Source organism: Trichoplusia ni, chromosome 6 (assembly GCF_003590095.1).
Source record: "Trichoplusia ni isolate ovarian cell line Hi5 chromosome 6, tn1, whole genome shotgun sequence".
NCBI lineage: Eukaryota > Metazoa > Arthropoda > Insecta > Lepidoptera > Noctuidae > Trichoplusia > Trichoplusia ni.
Window position 1 is genome coordinate 11,816,723 of NC_039483.1, and position 24,917 is coordinate 11,841,639.

The 24,917-nt window shown below is 33.3% G+C and overlaps 4 protein-coding genes across 4 annotated transcripts; all 4 read left to right on the plus strand.

The window, feature by feature from the left end:
* The first annotated feature begins 567 nt into the window (after positions 1-567).
* LOC113495164 (collagen alpha-1(II) chain-like) lies at positions 568-4,229 on the plus strand. The gene is made up of 3 exons (XM_026873773.1): positions 568-591; positions 2,227-2,840; positions 3,880-4,229. Exons 1-3 carry the CDS (start codon positions 568-570, stop codon positions 4,034-4,036), a joined length of 795 nt encoding a protein of 264 aa, XP_026729574.1. The 3' UTR covers positions 4,037-4,229.
* A 2,917-nt stretch (positions 4,230-7,146) lies between these two features.
* Positions 7,147-9,659, plus strand: LOC113495426 (larval cuticle protein LCP-30-like). Its single transcript, XM_026874138.1, has 3 exons — positions 7,147-7,487; positions 8,070-8,269; positions 9,178-9,659. Exons 1-3 carry the CDS (start codon positions 7,473-7,475, stop codon positions 9,587-9,589), a joined length of 627 nt encoding a protein of 208 aa, XP_026729939.1. The 5' UTR covers positions 7,147-7,472; the 3' UTR covers positions 9,590-9,659.
* A 2,272-nt stretch (positions 9,660-11,931) lies between these two features.
* LOC113494947 (larval cuticle protein LCP-22-like) lies at positions 11,932-13,343 on the plus strand. The gene is made up of 4 exons (XM_026873487.1): positions 11,932-12,111; positions 12,192-12,388; positions 12,577-12,748; positions 13,163-13,343. The coding sequence occupies exons 1-4, from the start codon at positions 12,100-12,102 to the stop codon at positions 13,247-13,249; spliced, it is 468 nt and encodes a 155-aa protein (XP_026729288.1). The 5' UTR covers positions 11,932-12,099; the 3' UTR covers positions 13,250-13,343.
* A 4,616-nt stretch (positions 13,344-17,959) lies between these two features.
* On the plus strand, positions 17,960-19,010 carry LOC113494944 (larval cuticle protein LCP-22-like). Its single transcript, XM_026873482.1, has 4 exons — positions 17,960-18,045; positions 18,159-18,430; positions 18,513-18,684; positions 18,806-19,010. Exons 1-4 carry the CDS (start codon positions 18,034-18,036, stop codon positions 18,890-18,892), a joined length of 543 nt encoding a protein of 180 aa, XP_026729283.1. The 5' UTR covers positions 17,960-18,033; the 3' UTR covers positions 18,893-19,010.
* The last annotated feature ends 5,907 nt before the right edge of the window (positions 19,011-24,917 follow it).

Consider the following 24,917-nt stretch of genomic DNA (forward strand, 5'->3'; position numbering starts at 1 on the left):
GCTCCTTATAATTCCTTTAGCGCATTTTTAACATAAGGCTTTACGTAAGCTTTAAAAAAATTAAAAGATAATAACTTAAGGTAAATAATGATACGGCTAAATAGGGTATGTTCGCCCACTTGTAAGTAACCGTGTCAGGGACAAGCCTAGATCTTTTTTCAATCCAAAAACATTCAGGTTGCAAGGATTATATTACAAAGCAATTATTAACGGTTAAATGTAACCAAAAAATATGTTAAATTAAGAAAAATTTAAGGCTTAAAACCTAAAGTTACATTTTACTAGTGTTAAACTTTTGCAAAACAAGGAAATCTATTAAACTATGAATTTATTAAACTAAAATATCGTATGAAAACTTTAAGACATTGCCAGTAAGAGTGAGACAATTTTTTTTTACATTTACCTAATCTTGAATGAAATGTGTTAAACTACAATTTAAGAAAACTAGTAATTCCAAAGGTTTCATTTGTATAATTTATTTTTCGAACAAAGAAAAAAGACAATCTCATTTTTATAGAGCTCCGATATACATTTGCCGTTATAAAGCATGGATATAAAAATAATAAAATGTATTTCGATACTGTGTCGAAGGTGAGTGCTCTCAGCATGAGGCCCTTGACCTAAGTAAAGAAAGGAGATGTCACCACGTATCGTATCTCTTCTTACCATTTGGAGAATCCTGTCGCCATCATTTAGCCAAGACAGTTTTATTAAATTTGTAATAATCTCTGAAAGTATGACGATAACTCTCTATTTTTATTTGGAACTCTCAATATATATCACGCCGGTATTGATATTAACTCAATGTACGGCCTTTCGAATCTGAGTGCGCAACGATTTTTCTTGAGTGTAATTTAAAACAAAAGTTTTCGTCAAATAGTCGGGTATAATAGTTTCCATTTATTGTAAAATTATAGGTCACGCAAGGCAGATTGTTAGACCATTTCTAAGGTTTTTTAATGCCAATTAATCGATTTTGAAATCGGTTAATTGGCACTAATCGATTTCAAAATTGATTATTTTAAATTAAATATATGATAAAACCAGCTGAAATAATGTGTAATGCAAATAAACATACTATATAAATTGCACTTTAATATTTAAAGCTGCAGAACTATGTTGATAATAAACATAACAAAGTAGGCAAACAGCTGGGCATTCACTAAAAGATATGAGAATTTTCACCAAATAAGGAAATAATCCAGATAAATAGTGAATAAGGTGTTAGGAACGCGCAGGGAACCATATTGTTGCGTTTTAATAATTTTTGTTTTATGCAAATCGATGTGTGAAGTGGATCTTCAAACATTCCATAAGAGAATTACGACTCTCTTGCAAGTCGGTCGTCTCGAAACTGCACGGGTATTGCTCAGTTAGAGACTAAATATATTTAATAAAAAAACGTAACACAAAGTGCAAAAGTGAATGATTAATATAGCTCATCCAAGCCGCATCGGAACTATTATAAATCTATAATCTATGCAAATTTGTATCTGACCTCGTCACACCTCGATTTAAGGATTGTGTTCTACTTTTGGTACGTTTATACAAAATTTATTATACATTTAAATGTTAATTAAATGTCAATGAAGAATTAAATGATTTAGACAATATAAATCTCTTTCCTGCAAGGTGCTAACCTATGACACGTTTCTGATCTAGTTTCAGATCAATAACATAATTTGTGGAGTAAGCAAGCCAGGTGGACGAAGTATTGGTATTTTTTGTCCGTGATTTTTTGCTTATCATGGGGAGTGCTTTCAAGTTCGTGAGTACCTATTTACTATTTATTTATGCAATTTAATTAATATGCGAAGTGATTTTTTGCTGAATAATGCTCATTGAGTTGTTATTTGGTGATTAATAATGGCGTGAAGCAGAACAATTTGTATTTTTTGTCATTGTGTAAGTGCACGGTGACAATATGGGCTTGGAATGTTGTAATGTAAAAGGTATTTTGATTTTATAGCCCTTTGAGCCCTAAAGTTGGGTTTAGGATTTATATATACCCAATTCAAACTTCAATTTCTATTCTTATTTTTACAAAGTGTGTTTCCGATCTCAAAATACCTGCATATTACTTTTATATTATTCAGAGTTTTATTTAAGTTTCATTCAAAGCAATAAAAATGACATTTAAAAGAAACTTTAATGTAAAATTTAAGGACTTAATAAAAATTATGTTTTAATCAATGCTTTAGTATATAAATATTTATAATATTCCAGGTATTTGCACTCTCGTTGTACGCGTTAGTACGATGCTCACCTTACGACGATGGGAAGTACAGTCCCGAGAAGTACAGAGTCTATGATGATGGAAAGTATTACAGACCGCTAGATGAAGGAAAATATATTCCTGGTGACGAAGGAAAGTACACGTATATATACCAGCAAGGGTTATATCCAGAAGATGACGGAGACTACAGATATATCCATCAGGTTGGACCCAACGGTGGAAATGGTGGGTTCGGCGGGAATGGTGGGTTCGGCGGCAATGGTGGATACGGCGGAAATGGGGGTTATGGAGGAAATGGAGGCTATGGTCCGAATGGGCCTCCGGGACCCAACGGACCTCCAGGACCCAACGGACCTCCGGGCTCCGATCAGCGTGCTCCTCACAAGATCGACTACATTGGCTCCAAAACTTACGCACACCGATACCCCTACGTTCACAAAGTGATTAAAGCATTGGTTGATAAATATGTGTCGCCGGACATTGTTGACTTCGGTGACGAATTCGACGGCTCGACAAACCATTATAAGAAAGTGTTCGCTGATAAGGAGATAGCTGTCAAATGCAAATACTTGGAACCTACCAACCAAACGGAGTTTGTGACGCAGTAAGTAGACAATATTGCAAATAACAAATTGGGCTAAGCAACACATATTTATAATAGGCGTTTGGAAACTACATTACAAAACGCCATGACTTCAAACTCTTGAAGATTAAATATAGAACTTTAAACGTCCTTTCTTTCTAAATAATATGCCTTTTGTAATTGCAAATTATGTATTTTATAATTTACTGACCAACCTCAACAAGAAAGGTAAGGTGGTTTAAATCCCTTTAGTACAGTCAGCTAAAAACAGTAGCTGCTATTGGTACTAAGTTTTATTGAACCGTAAAACTTTTACGTATACATTCAAATCATTAAAATATCCGTAAAATTTATATCTTTTAAGTGACAATACGATGTCGAGTAACCCGATCGAATTTTCATAGATAATAAAACTTTTTATGAGTCCGTAAATCTTTACGACATGATGAGAAGGTCAATTAAAGGTTATTTTATTGTTGATTCATAAGTTAATGAAGTTAAAGTTATTCTTTATTAATATTCTTTCCTAAATTGTGGTAATATGAGATGATGCCTCGCTGAGAATGATAATTGAATCTAACGATAATTTAGGGAAAAGTTAAATAAGGGACTGGTATATTTGGAATCAGGAACACGAAATAGATCCATAATTTAACTGGCCGGTTTGTCTAGTGGTTAGTGCCTCTTACTATTATACGAGAGGTCGTCGGGTTCGATTCCCATCCAGGACAAATGTTTGTTTTTGTATGTTATGTTGGTGCCATTATCTACTTTTTTTTTGTATCCAGAAATATTTATATACCTCAGTGTTATCAGTTGTCTCGTACTCTTAATACAAGCTTTGCTTAGTTTGTGACTATATGGTGTGTGAATATTATTTATACAATGCCTACAGCGCTAAAAATGGAAAAGATTCAATATTTTTTGGATTCATTTTCATAAACATAATGAAAAAATAAATATTGTGGTTCAACATGAGGTTATTTTTTGTAGAGCTAGTTTAATTGGCCTATGAATATACTTACACTATTTAAGCTAATTAACTTTTTTCTCTCTCCAGGTATCCTCCAACTGTGAAGCTTCCTCACGGAGAAAAGTTCGGGTCTTACTACAGTTTTAGAGGAACTAAAGTTCTAAATACAATTGAAAACTCTTTAACGCATAAGATAAAGCTGGAGTATGAAGTATTTGTAAGAGTCGTAGATACGTCAGAGTAGATTATATTAATGTATATTTTAACCGTGATATTTATATTAACGATCTGGCAATAATGTTATTTATATTTTTGTATAATAAAAGTATTATGAAACAATGTGTAGATTATTTAATTGATTATTGTGCTCTTCTGACTAAGTTTTGGGATTAGTTTATTTGATTATTTACTTTTTAACAAACAACTAAATTATAATAGGGATGATGACTGGGTATAAAAAGGAAAAAATCTCATTAGTCCTTCAGTTAGATAATTGAAAAGTATGTTTATTAGTATTGTTATGATGCTGTCTTCAAAAATAAAGTTGATCTTATTTAAACGACTTGTGACACGTTTAACTCTATTAGCGTAATATTTGACCTTGACTAGGAATAATAAGTGACAAGGAAGGAAGATTATAAAATTAATATTAATGACTATTCAATGGGAAAACAAAATGAAAAAACAGAAAATAAATCGGTAATGTGAGAAGCCCATAGGTAACTTTGACAGTTAGCTTGGACATCATTTATGACATAGTAATGACACTAATATGATAAATATGAAATTATGTGAATTTGTGTGTGTATCTTAATTTGTAAACTAATCACGCCTAGATTTAGTGTCTATGTGGCTGACATCTTATATTTACACATAGGTTAGTACTTTTATCCGAAGTCATCAAAGGAGCAAAACAATCTTGCCGCTCTATCCAAGAGGGCGAAGCCCAAAGCAACTGCTAGTTTTTCATAAACACTTAAAAGTGCTTCAATGAATGAAAGACGACTTTTCCTTTAATAGTCACAAATAGAGGATAACCAATTAGTGCTATACTTATTCTTTCATAGTGCAAGGAATTTTGCAAATAATCAAACTTTCACTAAAAATAAGGCTTAGCCACTATCTAAACGGATCAAAAATAACAAAAAAAAAATTGGCCGTATCTAAGCCACTCATTTAATACTATTATTTAGCCCTCTAAGTTATTGGTATAGCTAAGTAATAGGCAGTGTCAAGTTAACCAAATAATTTCTATTTTTTTTAATCAAGTGTTATCGTCGTAGATTCGCGCCTCCAGCTGTTCGCCGGAAGTACTTGTGACATCAAAGCTAACATATCTATGCATTTAATGTATTTGACCCTGTCCATATGACCCCGCCTCGTATAATCCTATTCATAAAGATCGCAGATCTTAATCATATGTATCTGTAACATTTTGGTACGAACTCGTTTATAAGGAATTTATTTTACGGCTTGGTTGCTTAAAGTTCAAGCTTAATCCTGTTTTTTTAAAAGTGAATCATATTTCCTAAGAAAATGTTTACCTAACCTTTTTAAATTAAGACTCCTTTGTGGTTGGCAGTTGTTTTTAACGATCTTTTTTGTTTCCATGAAAATGCACAAAGGTATTAGAGACACGTCACCCACTTAGTACCTTCCATCTAATGAGTATGCTGCTAAAGTTTGTTCTGTTTTGAAATCGTTTTGACAGTATTGAGACTAATGGCCTCATCTCAAATCGGTAGCAAAAAAAGCTATGACATATCGTGTTACAAAGTGAGTAAAGAGGGTTGTCTAATATTTTTTGACGCACTAAATTTCTAAACCAAAGGCGAAGACGTGGTCACCGGATGACAGTCTTGTTACTGACTCAAAATAACCAAAAAAAACTTTTATTGAAATATTTTTTTTAACATGCTTTACGTCAGGATACCGGCCTAAGGTACCAAAAGTATTCGTTTAAGAGGATAATTATTATAAATATATTGTGTCAGCAAATAAAATTACGGATTTATTACTATTTTGGTAAACTTTTGTTATTTTGAAATAACTTAGTGTATTGTTTTGATAGGTAGAAAACATTTATAATGTTGTTTAATGATGTTTAGCACTTATAACGCTTTTAAGCTGATTGTTATATCTTTATTAAAGCAATTTTATTAGTTTATGCACATTTGAAGTACACATAAAGATCACTATCAGTATTTTATTTAAGTTTTATTATTTAATGTTATAACTGATTATCGTTTAAGCGATTTGCCTTAGAGCTTTATTTACGGTAGAGCTTTTTAATGGGATAATGCAAGCCTTTGATATCCAGAGACATTTGTTTTGAACTACGCTAGTCAACAAGGAAACAATAAACAAACCTCTTTTTATTAAGTTTTAATTTCAACTGTGTGTTCTAGCCTAATACTTTAAACGGCTTCACACTAAACTTTGTAAGCGCCAATACCTGTGGCTAATATTTATGATCTAGAACGATTGGTATGGTAAAAGGAGTCTGAAATCTCCACAGATTTGAAAGCAACGCAATAGTTGAGGCATTTAAAAATAATTGGAGGGTTGTAATGAATGGCGTGATGAACAGTAGAATATTACAATTTACAATTGTCAATGTAATTTTGACATTCTATTTTCAAAGCTAAAATAAATACGTATATATATATAGGCCAAATTATATTTTATTCAATCTTTTAGGCCCACGCTATTTTTTAAGGCGCATCTATAATGGTGTTTTTTGTTTACCTTAGACTACTTTGAAATGGATATCACCATAACTGAGGTACAAGGTAAAGATAAAAAAATATATCTAATGTTATTAAAATCCTCTAATAAATATTTATACTTCTCCTTAAAACAGGAGTTCGAGATACCTTGTGCTCTATTAAACAGATATTTGATCTATATATTGTTCTGTTCTATGTAAAGTTACGACACCGGATACCGAACACCACGCTGCGTTTCAAAATTCGTACGATAGACGTCGGCAAAAAGGCTGCTAGGCTAAAATGGGATTGGGCGGGTCATGTCAGCCGCATGGACAGCGATCGTTGGGCCAAAGGCACCACACTATGGGAGCCAGCGGATGGACGGCGTCGCCGTGGGAGACCTAGGTAGCGGTGGCGAGACGATCCATGACGGTCAGAATAGAGAATCGTGGAAGGATTTGGGGGAGGCCTTTGCCCAGCAGTGGGACACAGTGGGCTAGATAAAAAAAATGTTCTGGTGTTTCTTTTTATTATTTTTTAAGACTACCACTATTACTACTTATTCTAAGACTTTTGCCGTTGTTGAAGCGAGAGGTTAGTTGTTGGAGCGGGAGTAATATAACCCTGATTTACTCAATTATTAACTCCATACTTATAGTTTATCATCTACGTAATATACTCAAAATAGCCATTGTTCCCAAGTTCCTTGCTAAGTGTTTACTGTAGGTGTTTTGCTCTTCGCGTGATCTAAGTATTCTAGTTTTGGGCGCGGTCAGTTGTTTCGTACATATATCACAAGGCGGCCCAAATAAGCCGCCTTAAACGACGCCTTCACAACTAAAATTAACATTTTTGCAATTCAAACCAAGCTATTGTTCAATAAATACTCCATTTTCGATTTTGACGACCGTATATAAAGAAACGTTGAACGGTTAGACTTTATTCCATTGTGAGTTAGCTGAAGGAAACATGAAAACGATCACTGTAAGTAATGAATAGGTTTATGAATTTAATAGATAACATATTTTATTCACATAAATTATTGTTTAACACTTAATATATCAAATTAATTTACTTACTAAACAAGATAATTTTCGAATTTCAGTTTTAAGTATCGTTTAAGTTTCCTTGTCCTTTAATTAATTTTACGTTTTTGTATTTGTATAATAGTTTTAAGTTTGGTTTTTGACAAGAGTTTTTTTTTATTACGATTAACGCAGTCAGAAAATTATTGACAGATTATGTTCGACTGATTTTTTTTATAAGTACCTACAAACATTCAAAGTTTGCATAGCAATTTGTTTTCTAGCGACAACCGACTTCGCACTAGGCACTTCTATGATTTAAAAGTAACTTTTCATATTAACAAGATAGGATTAGTAAGTAAAAGCTAAAATATTTTAACTAAAATAAAAAGTACAATCACTTTTATTTAATTTCTTCAACATTTATCGCCTCAGAAAATAACACCTATTAGCTCTATTCGGAGGTTAACCTTTTGACTAGGCGCTTTTATCTCAGCAAGTATTAATTATAATGTGCTTTAAATAATTGATTTTCATTTAGTTCGTAGTCTTGGCCCTGGCCGCTGTCAGCTTCTGTCAAGCTGAAGACGATGGGCAGTACCACCCTGAACTGTACGGTAATGGTAAATACCAAAGCCTTCTACAAAGGCATGGCAAATACTACAACTACCAACCGTACCAACCTTACTACCAGGCGTTGAGCAGGGACCTGTTGACGCCTTTGGTGAAATACGGCGACGGGTAAGAACCTTCTTTTATTTTCTTATTTTTTATGACCCTTTTTGTCTTAGTTGCCAGTTACGAAAGCTGTTAAATATTTTGAATGTTGTTTTTAAAGTTTCCTTCTACTAATTTAATAGGTAAACTTATTTCTCATGATTTGAAATTATGCTATTTGTTAATAATAGGACTGTTAAATACGCCTATAATGTAAAAAAGGAGTTGTGATTCTTTTTGAAGTAATGAATGTGTCATTGAATTATAATTAAAACCCAGATCTTACTAATGAATATTTCACCGTTTTTTAATAGTGACTTGTTTAATTATGGATTCTTAGTAATTGTTTTCGATGTTCAGTGTTTAGAGTAATAGTCATAGTTTTCCTACTAATACCTTGTTGGTTTTACAATTCTCATATTATTTATTAAATTTCTCGCTAAGATATTTGTTACTATTTCTGTGTACTGGCTAAAGACACGTAAACTCCATCTACAAGACCTGTTGTTGTTTCCATCTCATATTTTACCATTTTTTCAAACCACAAACTGCTTCCTTGAACAAAACTGAATCCTGGACCTATAAATTAAGAGATTTAAAGCTTTAGGCTTCCAGTTGGTACTGTTTATGTTAAACGATATTATCATGATGAATGGCAGATGTGATTACATCCGCGTCGCTTCCAGTCACACCTAATGTGGCCGTCCAAATTACCGATTATAGCTCAAGGACACCACTAGTTAAGAATGTTAAACTAAGGCGTGGGATTTTCCACAAATTAATCATTTTTATTCTTGATTAACCCAATTTATGATAGGATTAATCCCGTTTTATAAATTTATATAATACTTACTTCAAAAAAAACGAACTTTTAAATAATCTGAAGAACAAAGGTCGAATATTTATTGACCTGGTGTTGTTTTTTTTTCTAGTGTGGAGCAAGTTACCGCGCTCCCTTCCACCGCTGTCACTTACCGCACTCCGGTTCCTGTAGTGTCAACTTTTGCTCCACTTGTATACTCTACGCCTAAACCATTTGTGGCTAGCACGAGGGCTCCAGTCGCCGTCTACCACAAAACAATCGCTGACGGCGCCGCCAGCATCCTCCGTGACGACAGAGCCTTCGACGATAACTCTTACCGTTATGCATACGAAACAAACAATGGAATTGCTGCTGAAGAATCAGGAGTCGTTGATTCCTCAGTAAACGGTGTAGGAGGTGGTACCAGGGTACAAGGATTCTACGAATACATAGGCGACGATGGTCTTAAATACAGGGTGGACTACATCGCCGACGAAAACGGTTTCAGAGCGAGCGGGGCGCATCTGCCCAAAGCTCCCTAAACCAAATTAGACCAATTTAAGTTATCGATGTAAAATATTACGAAATCTGAAATACAATATTTTTATAGCATCCTGTATTTTTATTAAACTGGCCTTGCTCGCAAGCTTACTTTACTTTTACGGTTGCGTAGGTAGAGCTACAACATCTTCCCTAATCAGTGCCCAAATGTATTTAAACGAATCCTCTTATGAGTCATAAATTTAGCCGAATACGTTCAAATACATTCTACGTGTGCACATGTATGTAGTCTTTATTCGATTGAAGTGATTCTGCAGGAAAATAAATCTTTGTGAATCATAGCCTATCAGTTAGGTAGGTATCTAAATTTACGAACAGAGCACCTAATTAAGATCAGAAATTTATTATTCTAGGATTCCTATTCTCTGATTCATAGATATGCCATTTATAGCCTTCTTTTTGCATTCAGACAAACTGGAACCAGATATCATATGACGTAATGGTGTGCACGTGTGTCAAAACCTGCCTATGTTGTCAAAGTAGAGAAATGTGTAATTGTCATAGAATATATGAATTATGAAGTTACTGTTTATATTTTATCTTAAAATCAATCACAATCAATTGGATTAAAGCCTTTTTGTTTCTTAACCGCACGGTGCTTAAAGGTCACATAATGTTTCACCTACGCAGCCACAACACAATATTTCTATACCAGAGCAACATCTTTGAAGTAAATGATTTTGTAATATATGCTCTACAAAGGTTTATTTATACATAGCCTTGTTTGAATCTTAAGGTACGATGTAAAACAAATGACCGTAAATATACACCCACTTGGAAGCATCTTGTTTCGCTAGCACCAATATAACCGAACTGAAAAATAAGCAGAAGTCGATGCGTTGGTAATTTTAAGGGCTGAAAGGCTTCCAGAACCAAAGTATGAAATCAAATCAAAAAGTGGTACAAAAACTTAAGCGCTACAATTATCTCAAAACATTGTTGTAAAATCACAGCATGCAAAAACCAGCAAACAATTAAACAATAGTTTATCAGCTTAACTATTATGGACTAAAAACTGAAAAAAAGAAGTTGTCTTACGTCTTAATATAATAATAATACTAAGCGTCGGTTTAATTAAAAGGTAAAATAAATATGTGAAGAAAAATAAATGACACAAAATTACTTTGTAAAATAACAGTTATTGTATGGTATTATTGCTGCATTTGTGGAAAAGAGATACCAGTTTGACGACCTCCGTGGTCGAGTGGCGTACGCACCGGTTTCAAGGTGTCGCTAGCTCTGAGGTCCCGGGTTCGATCCCCGGTCGAATCAATGTAAAAATTCACATTTCTACATTGTCTCGGGTCTGGGTGTTTGTGGTACCTTCGTTGTATCTGAATTCCATAACACAAGTGCTTTAGCAACTTATTTTGGGTTCAGAACAATGTATGTGATGTTGTCCGCATTTATTTATTAATTATTATTTATTAGTTTATGCCCCGTCACGCTCGCACAACTCTTGCAGGCACAACTCTGGCAAGCTCTTGTAGCGTGTCTTGTAGGCCTCGTGTAGCAGATGGCTGTTAACAAAGTTGAGATTAATTATTCAATAGGATAATAAATTTTTTGCTACCTACCTATCTTTAGACATCCGTGATGAAAACAAGGAGTTCTTGAGTAAGTCATATAATATAGATGTACTTATAAATCATATTAATTTAAAAATCAATAGCTTCTTTAGATTACTTGTCAACCTTCATCATCTTCATTCGTTATATTGAAATTAATGTATTTATCTTGTCCAGCCAAAGTTCAAAAACTAGCTAACAGACTGTTTTAGGAACGTGTTTAGTAGGTACCTAAAAAGATGAAGATTAATTATTGTCTTCTGAGAATTAGAATATGCTCAGTAGACAATGACTCAGCACCAAATAGTTAACAAAAAAATGTTTTTTTTTCAGGTCAATGCCCTGTGCTATGGCTAGAAATAAAACCATGCTGTTCCATAACATTTTAATCTACACACAAAGAGAAGATAATAAAAGAACAGCTTGCTTTATTTTGTTAAGTTTAAAACCCATACGGTGAAATAAGCTAGTAATATTATAAAATCTTCAGAAGCTACACTGACGTACCTACTAATTTTATTCAAACATGCTCAAACTATTTTTATGAGATCAATTAATTATATTTTTAAGTATTCACCTAACGCAAGACTATTTCTATCTAAAAATGTAAACTCAAACACATTTTTTGTGTAGTTTTAGATAAATGGGATTAACTGGGGATTTAACTGTTTCTCTGAATTTTACGGTTTTATTTTTACAACGGTCATTAAAATATATTTGTGATTCTGTTCCTTTCGTTGACAGCAAAATGTTGCATCTTTTGGTAATTAATATACATATGCAAACATAATGACAATATCAATGCCGTCTTGCGTAAATGCGCTCGCTTGAATAGTATAAAACTAAAAAAAATCTCATCAATAGACATCAGTTACCAAACAGATCTAGTCTTCTAACAATCTGCAACAACAAATCAAATCAAAATGAAATTCGCCGTAAGTTTTCAACCTATATCACATAACCATATTCAGCCTTTTTTGTGTTGGACTTTCTTGATATGTTTTACTTTTTTTAGGTTGCTTTCGCCGCCGTCTTGGCCGTCGCTGCTGCCCAGTTCCCTGGCTTCACCCCCTACAAACAAGTGCCCCGTCCCAGTGCTCCGGCCCCCCGTCCCCAGGCTGTCGTGGTGAACCGCGTCGCCAACAACGACCAGGCCGCTAACATCATCCGCTACGACAATGATGTAGGACCCGACGGCAGCTACAGCTACGCGTAAGTAATCATACTTGAAATAAATTGGTTAATAACTCTTTAAAGTGTTAGGAGTAATCTTATTCTATACGAATAATTTTTTCATTGTTCATGGCCAGAAATAAGACACTGCCACTACCGCACTCCAAAAGGAAATCGTTCGCTTAAGCCAGGAATCAAAGCCTCATAACAAAATTTTTATTCTTCAGTGTGGAGACCGACAACGGTATCGCTGCCCAGGCTCAGGGTACCCCCCGTGACTTCGGAGGCAACCCTCCCATCGTCCCCGTCGTCGCCCAAGGATCCTTCTCCTGGGTTGCTCCCGATGGCCAGAACATCGCTATCAGCTACATCGCTGACGAGAACGGATACCAACCCTCCGTAAGTCATTACTATAAAAATATTCAAATCATAATTGGATAGTCACTGGGAGAACATTAGCAATAAATTAATAATTGAACTTAAAACGGATACATCTTGAACAAAATCCGAACTCAAACGTCAGAGCTTCCTCAATTAGCACTAAAAACGTAGAAGCCAAATTGATTAGTACGAGTTTGAGTACTATGTTCAAGAACAAGTTGATGACAAGAAGATTATCCAGTCAGAAATATGTTTCCAGGATTAAAACCAGTTGCTCAGAGTATCAATATTGTAAAATTTTCTGAAATTCGTTTTAATGTTGTTACATTTGCCTTAGCTTAGTTTCAAAAACCTCAACATCATAAAACACCAGATGACAAAGAGCGATGATGATCATATCCATAATTTACTAATTGTTGTTGTAACTTCCAGGGTGACGCCATCCCCACCCCTCCCCCGGTCCCCGCCCAGATCGCCCGCGCTCTGGAGTACCTCGCCAGGCTCCCCCAGAAGAAGTAAACGACCCAACGACCTTTGTTAATTCTGATCTTCTGTAAATAAAAACATACTTTAATCCTTCTATGTCTATCAAAAGAAATAATTGAATAAACTATTTAAAAAACCTGTGGTTTTTCTTTTTCAATGAGAGCGATTTATTTATTTATGTTCATTAAAAGAGCCTCTTAAAATAATAATAATAGACATCAAATCAATGGACTACTTACCGATATAGTGTAGTGATAATGATCTAAAACAGTCTGCATCATGATCTTTAATCAATTTTAAAGGCCAAAATTGTACAAATAACTAACCTTCGGATACCATAACAATTTAATAATTTATATTAATGTTCATAAATATGGGCAAACTAATTTGGACCGAATTATAATAAACATCGTATCGACAGACACCAAACTGTGATGATGTTCGACATTGCTGAATATAAATAGTTGACAATATTTTTTAAATTGTTTTAAATTAATAATTTATCGAGACTATCCTATTCACGCCTATTAGTTACATAATTATTTATTATAATTTGATTTTCTGGTAAATATCTTTTGTTTTGTTTAGACCTTAAAGTTTGTGGATATTCTAAATATCTATACTGATTATTCCTATATTCTGAATTAGCTTGGGCCGAATAGACACAAGGAAAGTTTTTAGACTTTAAATTTTCAGTTTTTTAAATTTAATAATTTCTTCATAAAAATAGATATAAATTATTAAAATTACTTAAAATTAAAACAACAGTATTTTAAACAACAATATATATCAGAACAAGACATCTGCATGGAGATAAATCATCTCTTGTTTCTTTTTTGCTTTGAAAAGCTTAGAGCTTTTCGTAATTAATCTCTCACAATTAAATTAATATAACTGTTAGACGTGGCTGTATGTCCTGTGCACTCGACAGGAGTCAAACTTCGGCGATGATGCTGCAATTAATCTAGCAAACTAGGATTTAAAGAAAGTATCTTGGACCAGGAAAGAAGATATAGGCGTTGTATCTTATAAATACAAGCGACACAACAACAACATTTTCTAAATATCAATAAGCGAATACTGTATTTCAAGAACCGTTAAACGTCTCAGGTCTCACAGATTACAAGCTTTTTTAAAAGAGGTTAAAAAGGTCAATATAAAATCATTAAAACGGTAAGACTAGTCTTAAAAAAGACGAACCAGAATAATGCAATAAAATAATATTTTTAGACCCAAAATTCTAGTTCACAAATTAATTAAGGACATTATCATTTAAATTTAGTGTCAAATGAAATCTAAAATACTAAAAATAGCTTAAAATGATTGTGATAAAAGGAAACCTGTTAATCGACTGTATTTTTTTTATAATTGAAACATTATGTTTCTAGTTACTTTTTAAATTATTTTGTCTGTAAATAAACAAATGACACTGGAGCGCAGAAATTAAACAAAATCTTGCTTTAAATTATTGTTAGGCTGGAGAAATTGACTATTTTGTTACTGCTATTAAATTTATGTTGGTAGTGTTGGTAGATTATATCGATACCTACATGTTAATTTATTTTAAGTAGGTACGCAAGCTTTTTTATTTGATAGCTGACTGATGGATGCGAGTCAATGATCAGCGCTGCCTATTGACATCCCAACAAAAAACGTCTATATGAAGCTTTAAAAACTTTTTAGGTATTGAGTTTCGGAATCTCCAAAACATCAATCTAATTACTTCCATAAAAAAATGCAATGAGGGTCCATTGTGTCGATATGGTACATAAATACAGATATTAAATTAAATAATTTTTTTTTTTTCTGAAAATATCTAGTTATAATTAATCCAGTTCAATCACTTTTAGCAAGCTGCACAACTCGACTGAATACAATACCCAGTGGCCCAGCAAAATAAAACTTTTCGTATTCTATTCGAAAACATACATGAAAGAGCCAGATATGACTAGACTCAGCATGTTTTAATCAGTTTCCTTGGAAACACAAGCATTACAATAACTTCATACATAATTTACAGAAATAAAATAAAAATCCGAAACCTATTGCGTAAACAAATCTGACAAGTGTGTGTAATTTGTGAATTCGATTAGCATTACAAAAGTTACTGAATATAGATCGATTTTATACTCTCATGTATATTCAATTTGGCTTCTTTACATGCGTTCGGTTTGATAGAATGACATAAATCACCGCGCAACAGACGGGTCTAGAAGAATTATATGATGGCCTCATCGCCAATGTAGCCCGAAGCGTTCGGTACCAATTATTATTTCATTATTGAAATCTTAGGTCATCCAGTTTAAAACCAATAAAAAGTAAGGTTCGTAATTGTTTAATGATTGATGACGATTCTGAAGTGTCTGATAACTCGCAAATCGCTAAATCAAATTGATTATTAATATGCCTATTAGTAAGTTTATGTACGCGTCTAACTCTTCATGGTGATTATTTTAAAGAGCTGTGTATTTATGATAGTGTTACGCGTAGATAAAAGGAAGATGCTATATATTTTTAAAGCTTGAATGATAAACTCACGAATGCATCTCTAAGATCGTTATTATTTCCTCTTATTCTCATTACTTTTCACGGCTATGTCACCGGCCGTCAATAAAGAGCCACGGTAACTTCATTTAATCTTTTTAAACCCCGTATTATAAGCGTGTCGTTGAAATTATTCCATGTATTTTTTTAGTGATTAGTAGAGGCCCAAAAACATCCTCTAAAATATTGCGGGAATCTATAATTACGGAATGTAATTTCCTAAGTTGCATTAAAAATCAAACGAATCGAGCAATTATTGCAAATTATATTAAAAAAGATGTTTAATGATATAGTTATCATGAAAATTTGACTAAGTTCTTGATTTATTATTTAAAAATTAATTGATTTCGATGTTTCCGCAACGGAGTTAAATATTAATTTAAATTTGAAACTTATATACCTACAGTTGTTCTGTATTCACTTGCAATGTTTAATAAATAAATAATTACTTCTGTTTTCACTATTTACGAAATACGATAAAAAAACTCATTTATTTTGTACTAAATACAACAAGATCTAGTTCCCTTCAATTTCACGATTTCAATTCCCGATTAGCTATGGAAATTATCGCATGTAAAATTTAAACTTTATCAAACAAGCTTGTGTTGGTTGCAATTTTAAGGCTGGTAATATGCTCATTTAGGTATGTTTATATAGATTGACATTCTCGTGTTTAAATCATGATAATGGTAACAATCAGAGGTTAACCAGGCATTGTATCAATTAGCCACTCTTGGTAAGTTGGTGCTCACTGAAGCTTCAAATTGCAATTAGACACAGCCATCGATATGACAAGCCACAATACAATTAGAGCGAACCCAAATGTTGCTTCTGACATGAATTATACAATTCAATAAATCATTTTAAATTAAAGTAATCATATTTTAATTTTATTTTATATTTGCGTATTCCAGATTACTTTAATATTATTTCATTGTTACTTATTGCAATTAAGATGGTTTGTCATCTTGAGAACCTTGAAGAAATTGAATACATGATAATAATTGTAATACCAGTAATTGTACAGCTTCAAATACGCATCTTAATTGCAAAGTCGGATATCTTTTTATAAAATACCATAGCTTACCAATGAACAACATTATTTTTTTTCCCCTTTTATACCTAAATAAACGTGGATAAAAAAATAAGCTATTAGTTCATTAGTAATAAAAGATAGTTACCTTATATATTTAATAAGTAATGAATGGTACAATATTTAAGATCCCGGTTATATTTTAAATTGGTTTCTATCGATAATCGTTAAAAATACAGGAAAACTATAGTCACTTGATCAACATTTGTATTATAACAAGCAATTGCTTTACTCAAAAATTTTATTCCGGTTCACGCTCTGAATTGCCAAGTTAAATAATTCCAGTGTCTGTTTTAACATCATATGCCCTTTTGCCTAAAGAAACAAAGCAGAAGGGGTTTCTGATCCATCTTTGTATAAATACCTAATCCTTTTTATTTCAGCGTAATTTTATTTTAACGGAATACTAACACTACAGATTTTGGTATTTATTGTAAATGTTTTTTTTTTATATTTCCTCCTTATGTATCACAGAACTTTAAATATTTTGGGCAAAACAACAATAAACTTACATACCTCTATAAACAAAATAAATAACTATGCTGCTACGTAACTACTTAAAGGTAACAGCTCCGTACTTTACCTTAGGTTAGTTTTCATTCCACCCCAACGTAATTCGTCACTACATTCAATAAATACATAAAAATAAACTAATATCTGTCACGGTAAAGGGATAGTACGCGTATATGTTAGAAAAACATTGGATAAAGTTCAATTTAAGAATAAACATCATCTACACTCATTCACTTTAAATAAAAAAATAGATATACGAAATAATCATGACTTAAAAATAAATCACTAACATTTTATCAGAAATATGTAAGTATCAAAATAACAGTCTAAACAAAAACTTAATAAGGAAATAAATGGTAACGGAAAAGTTCTAAAACCAATTAAAATAACGTTGAATCTGTAACACTCATTCAAGTTATATTAAAAGATCCTTTATGATTCCTAATTCTTGAAGATGACATTAACATGTTTATGGCGATTACGATGGATAGCCCAAGTGTTATTTATAAAAAAACGGTATCTCGTCTCACGTCAAATTATTTAAATGTTATTGCAGTTTGGCGTCTTAAGTGGGTGGTTCCTAGAGCGATATATAAGCCTGCGCGGATTTTTTATCCGCACACACAAACTAGTTCAACGTAGCTAGACAATCTTAGCATTTTCAAAAATGAAATTCGCAGTAAGTAAATCAAATATTAAAAATACAAATAAAATAAATAATTTGGCAAAATAAAATAGTGGTGATAATGTTAAAGTGAAATATTCAGTGATATAAGCTTTTTGCTAATTCAGGTGGTGATCTTGGCGTGTGTGGCTGCCGTGAGCGCCCAATACAGACCGGGACAGTACCAACAGTACCAACCCTACCGTGTCAACCAGTACTCGACCCCCAAGCCCTTCAGATACAACCCCGTCGTGTACAACCCCACCCCCGCCCCTGTCCCCGTCGCCATTGCCCCCGTAGCTCCCGTCGTCCCCGTGGCCAGGGCTGTCGCTGACGCCAGGAACGCTCAGACCCTCAAGTACGGAAACGAAGTCAACCCCGACGGCAGCTACTCTTACTTGTAAGTGTAAAGCATAATCTCGAGTTTGGACCTTATTGAAAATACTAAAGTGCACATTATAATAAATCACTTAATATTTCAGCTTCGAGACTGACAACGGTATCGCCGCTCAGGCCCAGGGTACCCCCCGCAACTTCGGAGGCAACCCCCCAGTAGTCCCTGACGTCGCCCAGGGATCCTTCTCCTGGACCGCCCCTGACGGTACCCCCGTCGTCATCAGCTACGTAGCTGACGAGAACGGATACCAGCCCTCTGTAAGTATCTACCTTATAAGTGATCTAAATCATTAAGATATAAAAATCATTTTTAGTGGATAATGTTCAAAGCGATGCGTTATAGTCATGGATTATTAAATTAATATGTATCTTGTTACAGGGTAACGCTATCCCCACCCCTCCTCCCGTGCCCGCCCAGATCGCCCGCGCTCTCGAATACATCGCCAAATACGGACAAAAGAAGTAAGAAGTTCAGCGAACACCGAGACTTACGCAATTACAATATAGGTGCATGCCTATAATAGTAATGAGATAGTACAACTTAGTAGTATTTGAAAATATAATAAATGTGATATATATTTTAACAATAACTTTCATTGAACAATCCTGCCACGAGTCCCTATTGTCATCATCAAAAGATTAATTTCATTTTGTATGGTGACGTGTTTGTAAACGTACTTGCAAAATAATCATAATTCGACATCGACATCTCGCAAGCTAACCAATCCAAAACTCAGAATAAGATTTTTCCAACTACTTAACATGGGCGGTAATTTGGGCGGAGTTGCGGAACTCCTAAGTAAATACATTTATGGGCCTCATACATATTTAAATGATCATAAAAAAGGCGTGTTTTTTAATAAACTGTGCCTTCTATATGCTTGGTGATATAACTCATGTGGGCCCAAGAAGTACTTCTTAAATTACCTAAAATAATTAATTTTAGAACATAGTAAGTGTCTAAGAGTTTATGGGTATGGGAGTTATAGTGAAACGTTGTGCTAAATCAAATTTAAAATAGAATTAATTATATTATTATCTGGAGTAAGGAAATTTAATGTGATAATTGAGTCTGCCTTATCTTACCTTTAATATTTCAAAACGATGAGTTATAATAAGGAGTTAATGGCGTGAACTTTTAAATCGATTATTTCGAAATTAACATTAAATAGATATCATTTTGGATTATTTATTGCTAAAGTTATTCGTAATTTTCAATGCCAGTGCGGCTACTATCATCGTTACGATATTTAATCGACAGATATTCGATTTAATATCGATTTTAATGTTTTTGTCTTGGGAAATCCTGTAACATCGTGTGTTGTAAGTCCGGAGTGGTTGTTGAAGTGCAATAGGAACTGGATAATTACAGGTTGTAATGTAAACACAACTTAAATGTTACGTAGTTTTAAAGGGCATTCGATGTTACATCTGGCCGGCCGTCAACGAGCTTGGGTTAAAATAATGTGCGGTTTTCAAAATAATAAAAGCCAACTAAATGGAGAGATTATATTGGTTCAAATAAACAGTTTGTTGGCTCAAAATCCGTAAAACGTAGTTTTATACCTGCAGCCCCAAATATCCCCAATTCAAAGTGATACAAAAAAATGATTATTGATTGGTTAAATGTGTTCTAATTTTCTGTTCACGCAATTAAGCGTACGGTAGTAGTTAATCCATTCATGACGCACGGGAAAATTTGAGATTTATGTCAGCTATTCAATCTAAGTGTGCCCTTTCAAGTTTTGCTGTAAAAATGTATTTAATAATAATATCTGTATTCAAGTAACATGTTCCTTCGCCTATTTCAAGCAGGCCTATATTTCTCATTTGATTTTAGGCCGAATTAGCGTGAGAATTAAAAATATATTACAGCAAATGTCACCTAGACACCCTTATTTGAATACGAGACGGTTATGGCTAGCGAGCGGTGATTTGTCTGCTAATGAGGCTATAAATCGATGAGAAGTCGATCGCATTGTCCCTCTGTAGTAGCGTCCTTGATTTTTATAGACGTACGAGTAACATCAGTTTACCACAGAAGGCAGGTGAGCCCACACGATTGCGGCGACCATCCATCTAACCATTACGAAATAACTTTGAATCCGATAACAGGTTTTGGAAGATTTATTTCTATTGCGACCACAGAGGATTCTTCAAACAGAGCTTTTTAACATCGCTCTTATTTTTATTGAGTCACCGCCTATCGTTGAACTTTATTAAGTGATCATTTACATTTCGCATATCAAAGTGACAGCGTGACTTAAAATACTGATGAAATTGATAGTTTTTTAATGATTTATGGTTATGAAAGTCTTGTTTTATTATATTTTTTGGAGACATGTTTAGTAGCAGGTATTTTTTGACATATTTTTTACGCATTTACGATGTTGATTTTGTTATTTATTTTTCATTGTATTATTCCACAATTCACGTAGAATTATTTCAAATAACGATTATGACCAATGCTTACGCATACTTCTCATTCATTAATGAATCCTGTATTTAAAAGTTATGGTGTCACACGGTTTTAAATCACACAAATGACCAAATTAGAAACTGGTTCGCTTCCGCAAATAAAATCTAATGGGTTTTACATAAATTGGTCCAATTTTTTTAATTAATTCGATTTAAAAATCATCGTTAAATTCCCTTCTTTATTAATCAGTTCGGCTAAATTAGGTTTATTTCCCTGACTTGATATATCATTTTAAGTGATATAATAATGTGTTCACTATTATTGACTTGACACTTGAGATCAATGAAATTAATTTCAGATCTCTTTGTGAAATGTGAAACACTTCTGTGTAAATATTATATTCATACACATAAATAATATTTATAGTATGTAACAATTTAACCGCAATTAACGATAACATTGACCAGTATAAATTGGAACACTGTCAATCAAAAATACATCAATTGCGACTTTAGACGCAGATATCAGTATATATTAGTCAGTTGACATTTGCCGTAACATTTTTAGACACTTAACTTATAATGATTGTATAATAACCGTTTGTTAGATAAAGGTATGGCATGTGATGCGCCAGGTGTGATCTTCACCTCTGTAAGGCTCTATCGTGATGTTATGCGGTCCGTTCGATCCCGACCTTAGCATTTGGCATGACGTACCAACGCTTCATAACAATACAAGCTGTTGTCTGCAGTTTTACTAGCTTATTTTGTGTTACGACCTCATTTCATGTAAAAAAATCTTCTATTATTGAAATAGGTAAAGTTTGTAAGTCTGTACGATGTAGTCTCTGGATTTATTAAAGTGATTTAAAAAGGGTTTAATAATGGAAGCATGGCTTTTGACGATGAAAGTGACGTGCGCTTAGGGGACTTCTAATACTTATTCAGCTCTTACGAGATTATGCCCATGGGAAACAACGATTTTCGTTTGCAGAGGTTTAAGCATCCAGTGTTTTGCATGCCTACACGTCCCTTATTTTGGCTATCGGGAAAATAAATTTCTAAGGGCGACATTTAACTTAGTTATGTTTTCAATTAGGACTGTGTTCTTTATACTGAAAACTAACAAATTAGGGCCAGAAGATTTCTTGTTTTTGAATGACATGCAAAGAGCATTCGTTCAAACATCAAGTTTTTTGCTTGTTAGTGGTAATTATAAGATTGCTATTTTGTAAGACATCATTAACAACGATGCCTTATTTGGATTGACGTTCTGTATACTGATGAACTAATTTTATATGTTTGTTTTTGGTCTGGATCATTCTGGCTTGTGATGTAAATGTAAGTAAATGTATGTTTTATTTTGATAAAAATACAAGTCCGTGATTACAGATCTTAAAACTTCATACCATACTACTGTTGTAGTCATATTTGTCGATGTACAAACAGACATTTCTTGCAGATGGGCTGATATATTAGTTTTATAGTTCACAGTCTCTTGATTAATATTTACTCGTTTAACCTACCTTCGCCCAGTGCTCGAGCTCAGCCGTCTTGCCCTTTGTTTTTATCGTCATAACTTCAATAATATGTTTTATAAATACTTTAACTGACACATTTTTTATGTATGTGACTTGAAACTCGTTTTGAATGAAAGTTGCATAGACACATATTGCGAAAAAAAAAACCATTCCAATTATGTATAAAATTTGTAAAGCATAAGTTATAATTGCATAGGTCCTGAAAGAACACATAGGTCAATTTTACAATGATACATATTGTAATCCAGTGTTTTAAATATTTGCACACTCAGTAAATAACAGGTCTGGTGCATAGTCATGAGGTATTCAATAAATTAAGTCTTTTAGTAAAATCCTAATTGATTTTACTAAAAGACTACGGTTTTAGAAGACAAAATATAATTTGTCTCAACATCAGCAAAGAACAATGTTTTTGATTTATCTTTACTTCATAATAGATATGCAAAGTGATGAATGAAATCTATCATATTATCATACGTGACGCACTTTACCTAGTCTGGTTTTTTTTTTGTATTCACGTGTCAATAAGGATCTTCTTCACTATTAGTATCCAATTTCGTCGCCTTAATAATCAATTGATTTTAACATAATATGTCTATTGAATAATGTTTCACATTGACGCGAAAATAAACATTTTTGATTTACATAATTAAGATATGTTTAGATTTTCTAGAGCTCTTATCATTACTTTATTTAAAAAAAAATTAGGCCTATCTGGTTTTAGACCGTAGACAAGTATGTTGGAATTAAGTTTTGAGCAAAGTGAGACAATTTGGCAATGCTCATCTGTAACGTTACTAGTTTTAAAACGTAAAGTTCACGGCTAAATAGATTACGCCTATTATTTATGAGATTATCGGACCGCCAATAAAGCCTTCTCAACGCCTCACCTCACACGTGGACACAGGGCGTGGCATCAAAGCTTCTTATTTCGTAATTGTATCATCATACAAATGGCACTATATTAAAATCTTTACTCCAAATAACTATGGATTGCATAAATACGAACATTCGATCATTCAAAAGGTCAGCTTGTATGGCCTATTGATCTCCTTCTGTTAGACGTTCGTAATGACATTGTACTGGGCTACATCTGTCGGTAATGTCACTTCTAGGTCGAGAAGATACTCAGGCTAAATGTATTTATTACTGGCAACATTCTATTGAAATGAGCCTATTAGTAAAGCTATTAAAGGTTTACTAATACGCGTTTCTTGAGAAATTGAGCTTGAAAATCAAAGTTGTAAATGGACGCATTTAAATTATTGAAAAAGAATTACAAGTTATATAAAAAAGGTTTTGTTTGTATAAGGTAACGGATTTTAACAACAAAACAGGAATCGAATTTCACCAAACATGGTTAAATGGTCTTTAAGCTCACCCACGCCCTCATCTTCTTAACTTTAAAATCAAACCCACAAATAACATCAACAGGCATTGTAATAACCATGATGGTTGAGAGTTGGTTAAGAAAGGGGAAGGTTCTTATTAAGTACATGCAATACTTGGTTTACCACATTCAATAGTAAATAGTAAGGCGCTTAAAACAATAATCTTGGCCCGTAAACACATTCTCGAAATTCTTTAAAGGCGGTTTTTTAAGGATTTAAATACACTGGGAAGTTTAGGATTTTCACCTCACTAAAACAGTTGGCTATCATCCGCACTAAGTGAGGGTTCCTGTTACCTGTTATAAGAACAAACAAAAAAGACTCTACACCTTCAATATTAATACCTAGATGGTGCAACAAACATTTTCATTAATTCAACTTTTAATGGCCCCCTAAAAGCTTACAGTCAAAAGTATTCGTTTGTAATTACGATCAACATGTGTCTGTATCAATATAACTTTGAAATCCCTTTTTATGAGATCGGTGTGGCGCCAATATTGCCTACCTACAGAACATTAACATTCTTTCGTTTATTCGGATATTTATAGCATTAGGGATTCCTTACAAGGATGTACCCAAATCCGGGTACAGTTCATTTAACTTTCATCAGGTAGACAAAGCAAAAATACTTGCACAATGTGTTTTATATTCAAGCAATTCGGCAATTCTATTTTATATGGATTGAAATTGTAAATAGGATCGTTCCGAATTCAATATTTCTCCTAATGTCAATGTTTTCATATTTGACATTTATTACTGAATCGAGGACGTCGAACATTAATTCAAGTTTAAGTAATTTAGGATTGTTTTTGGCATTCGTAAATGTTTAAATGTAGATTTTTTTATCTCGAATATTACAAGTTGGGTTCATCATTTGGCGATGACATGGTAATATCCTGACCAAGTTGGCCTAGAGGAAGCTAATACTATAAAATAAATGCTTTACTGATTTCTACATTATGCTAAAATAGCTTATTTTCGGAATGGCCATCGGATGGAGTGGTTTACTTCAAGATAGAGATTATAGCAATTGTAAAGAATATTTATATTTGTTTTATAAACTCTTTAAAAAGCTACTGGCATCAGTTCAAAATGATTAAGATTTTAAACGTGTATGATATTTTTTTTTTTATGGAAACCA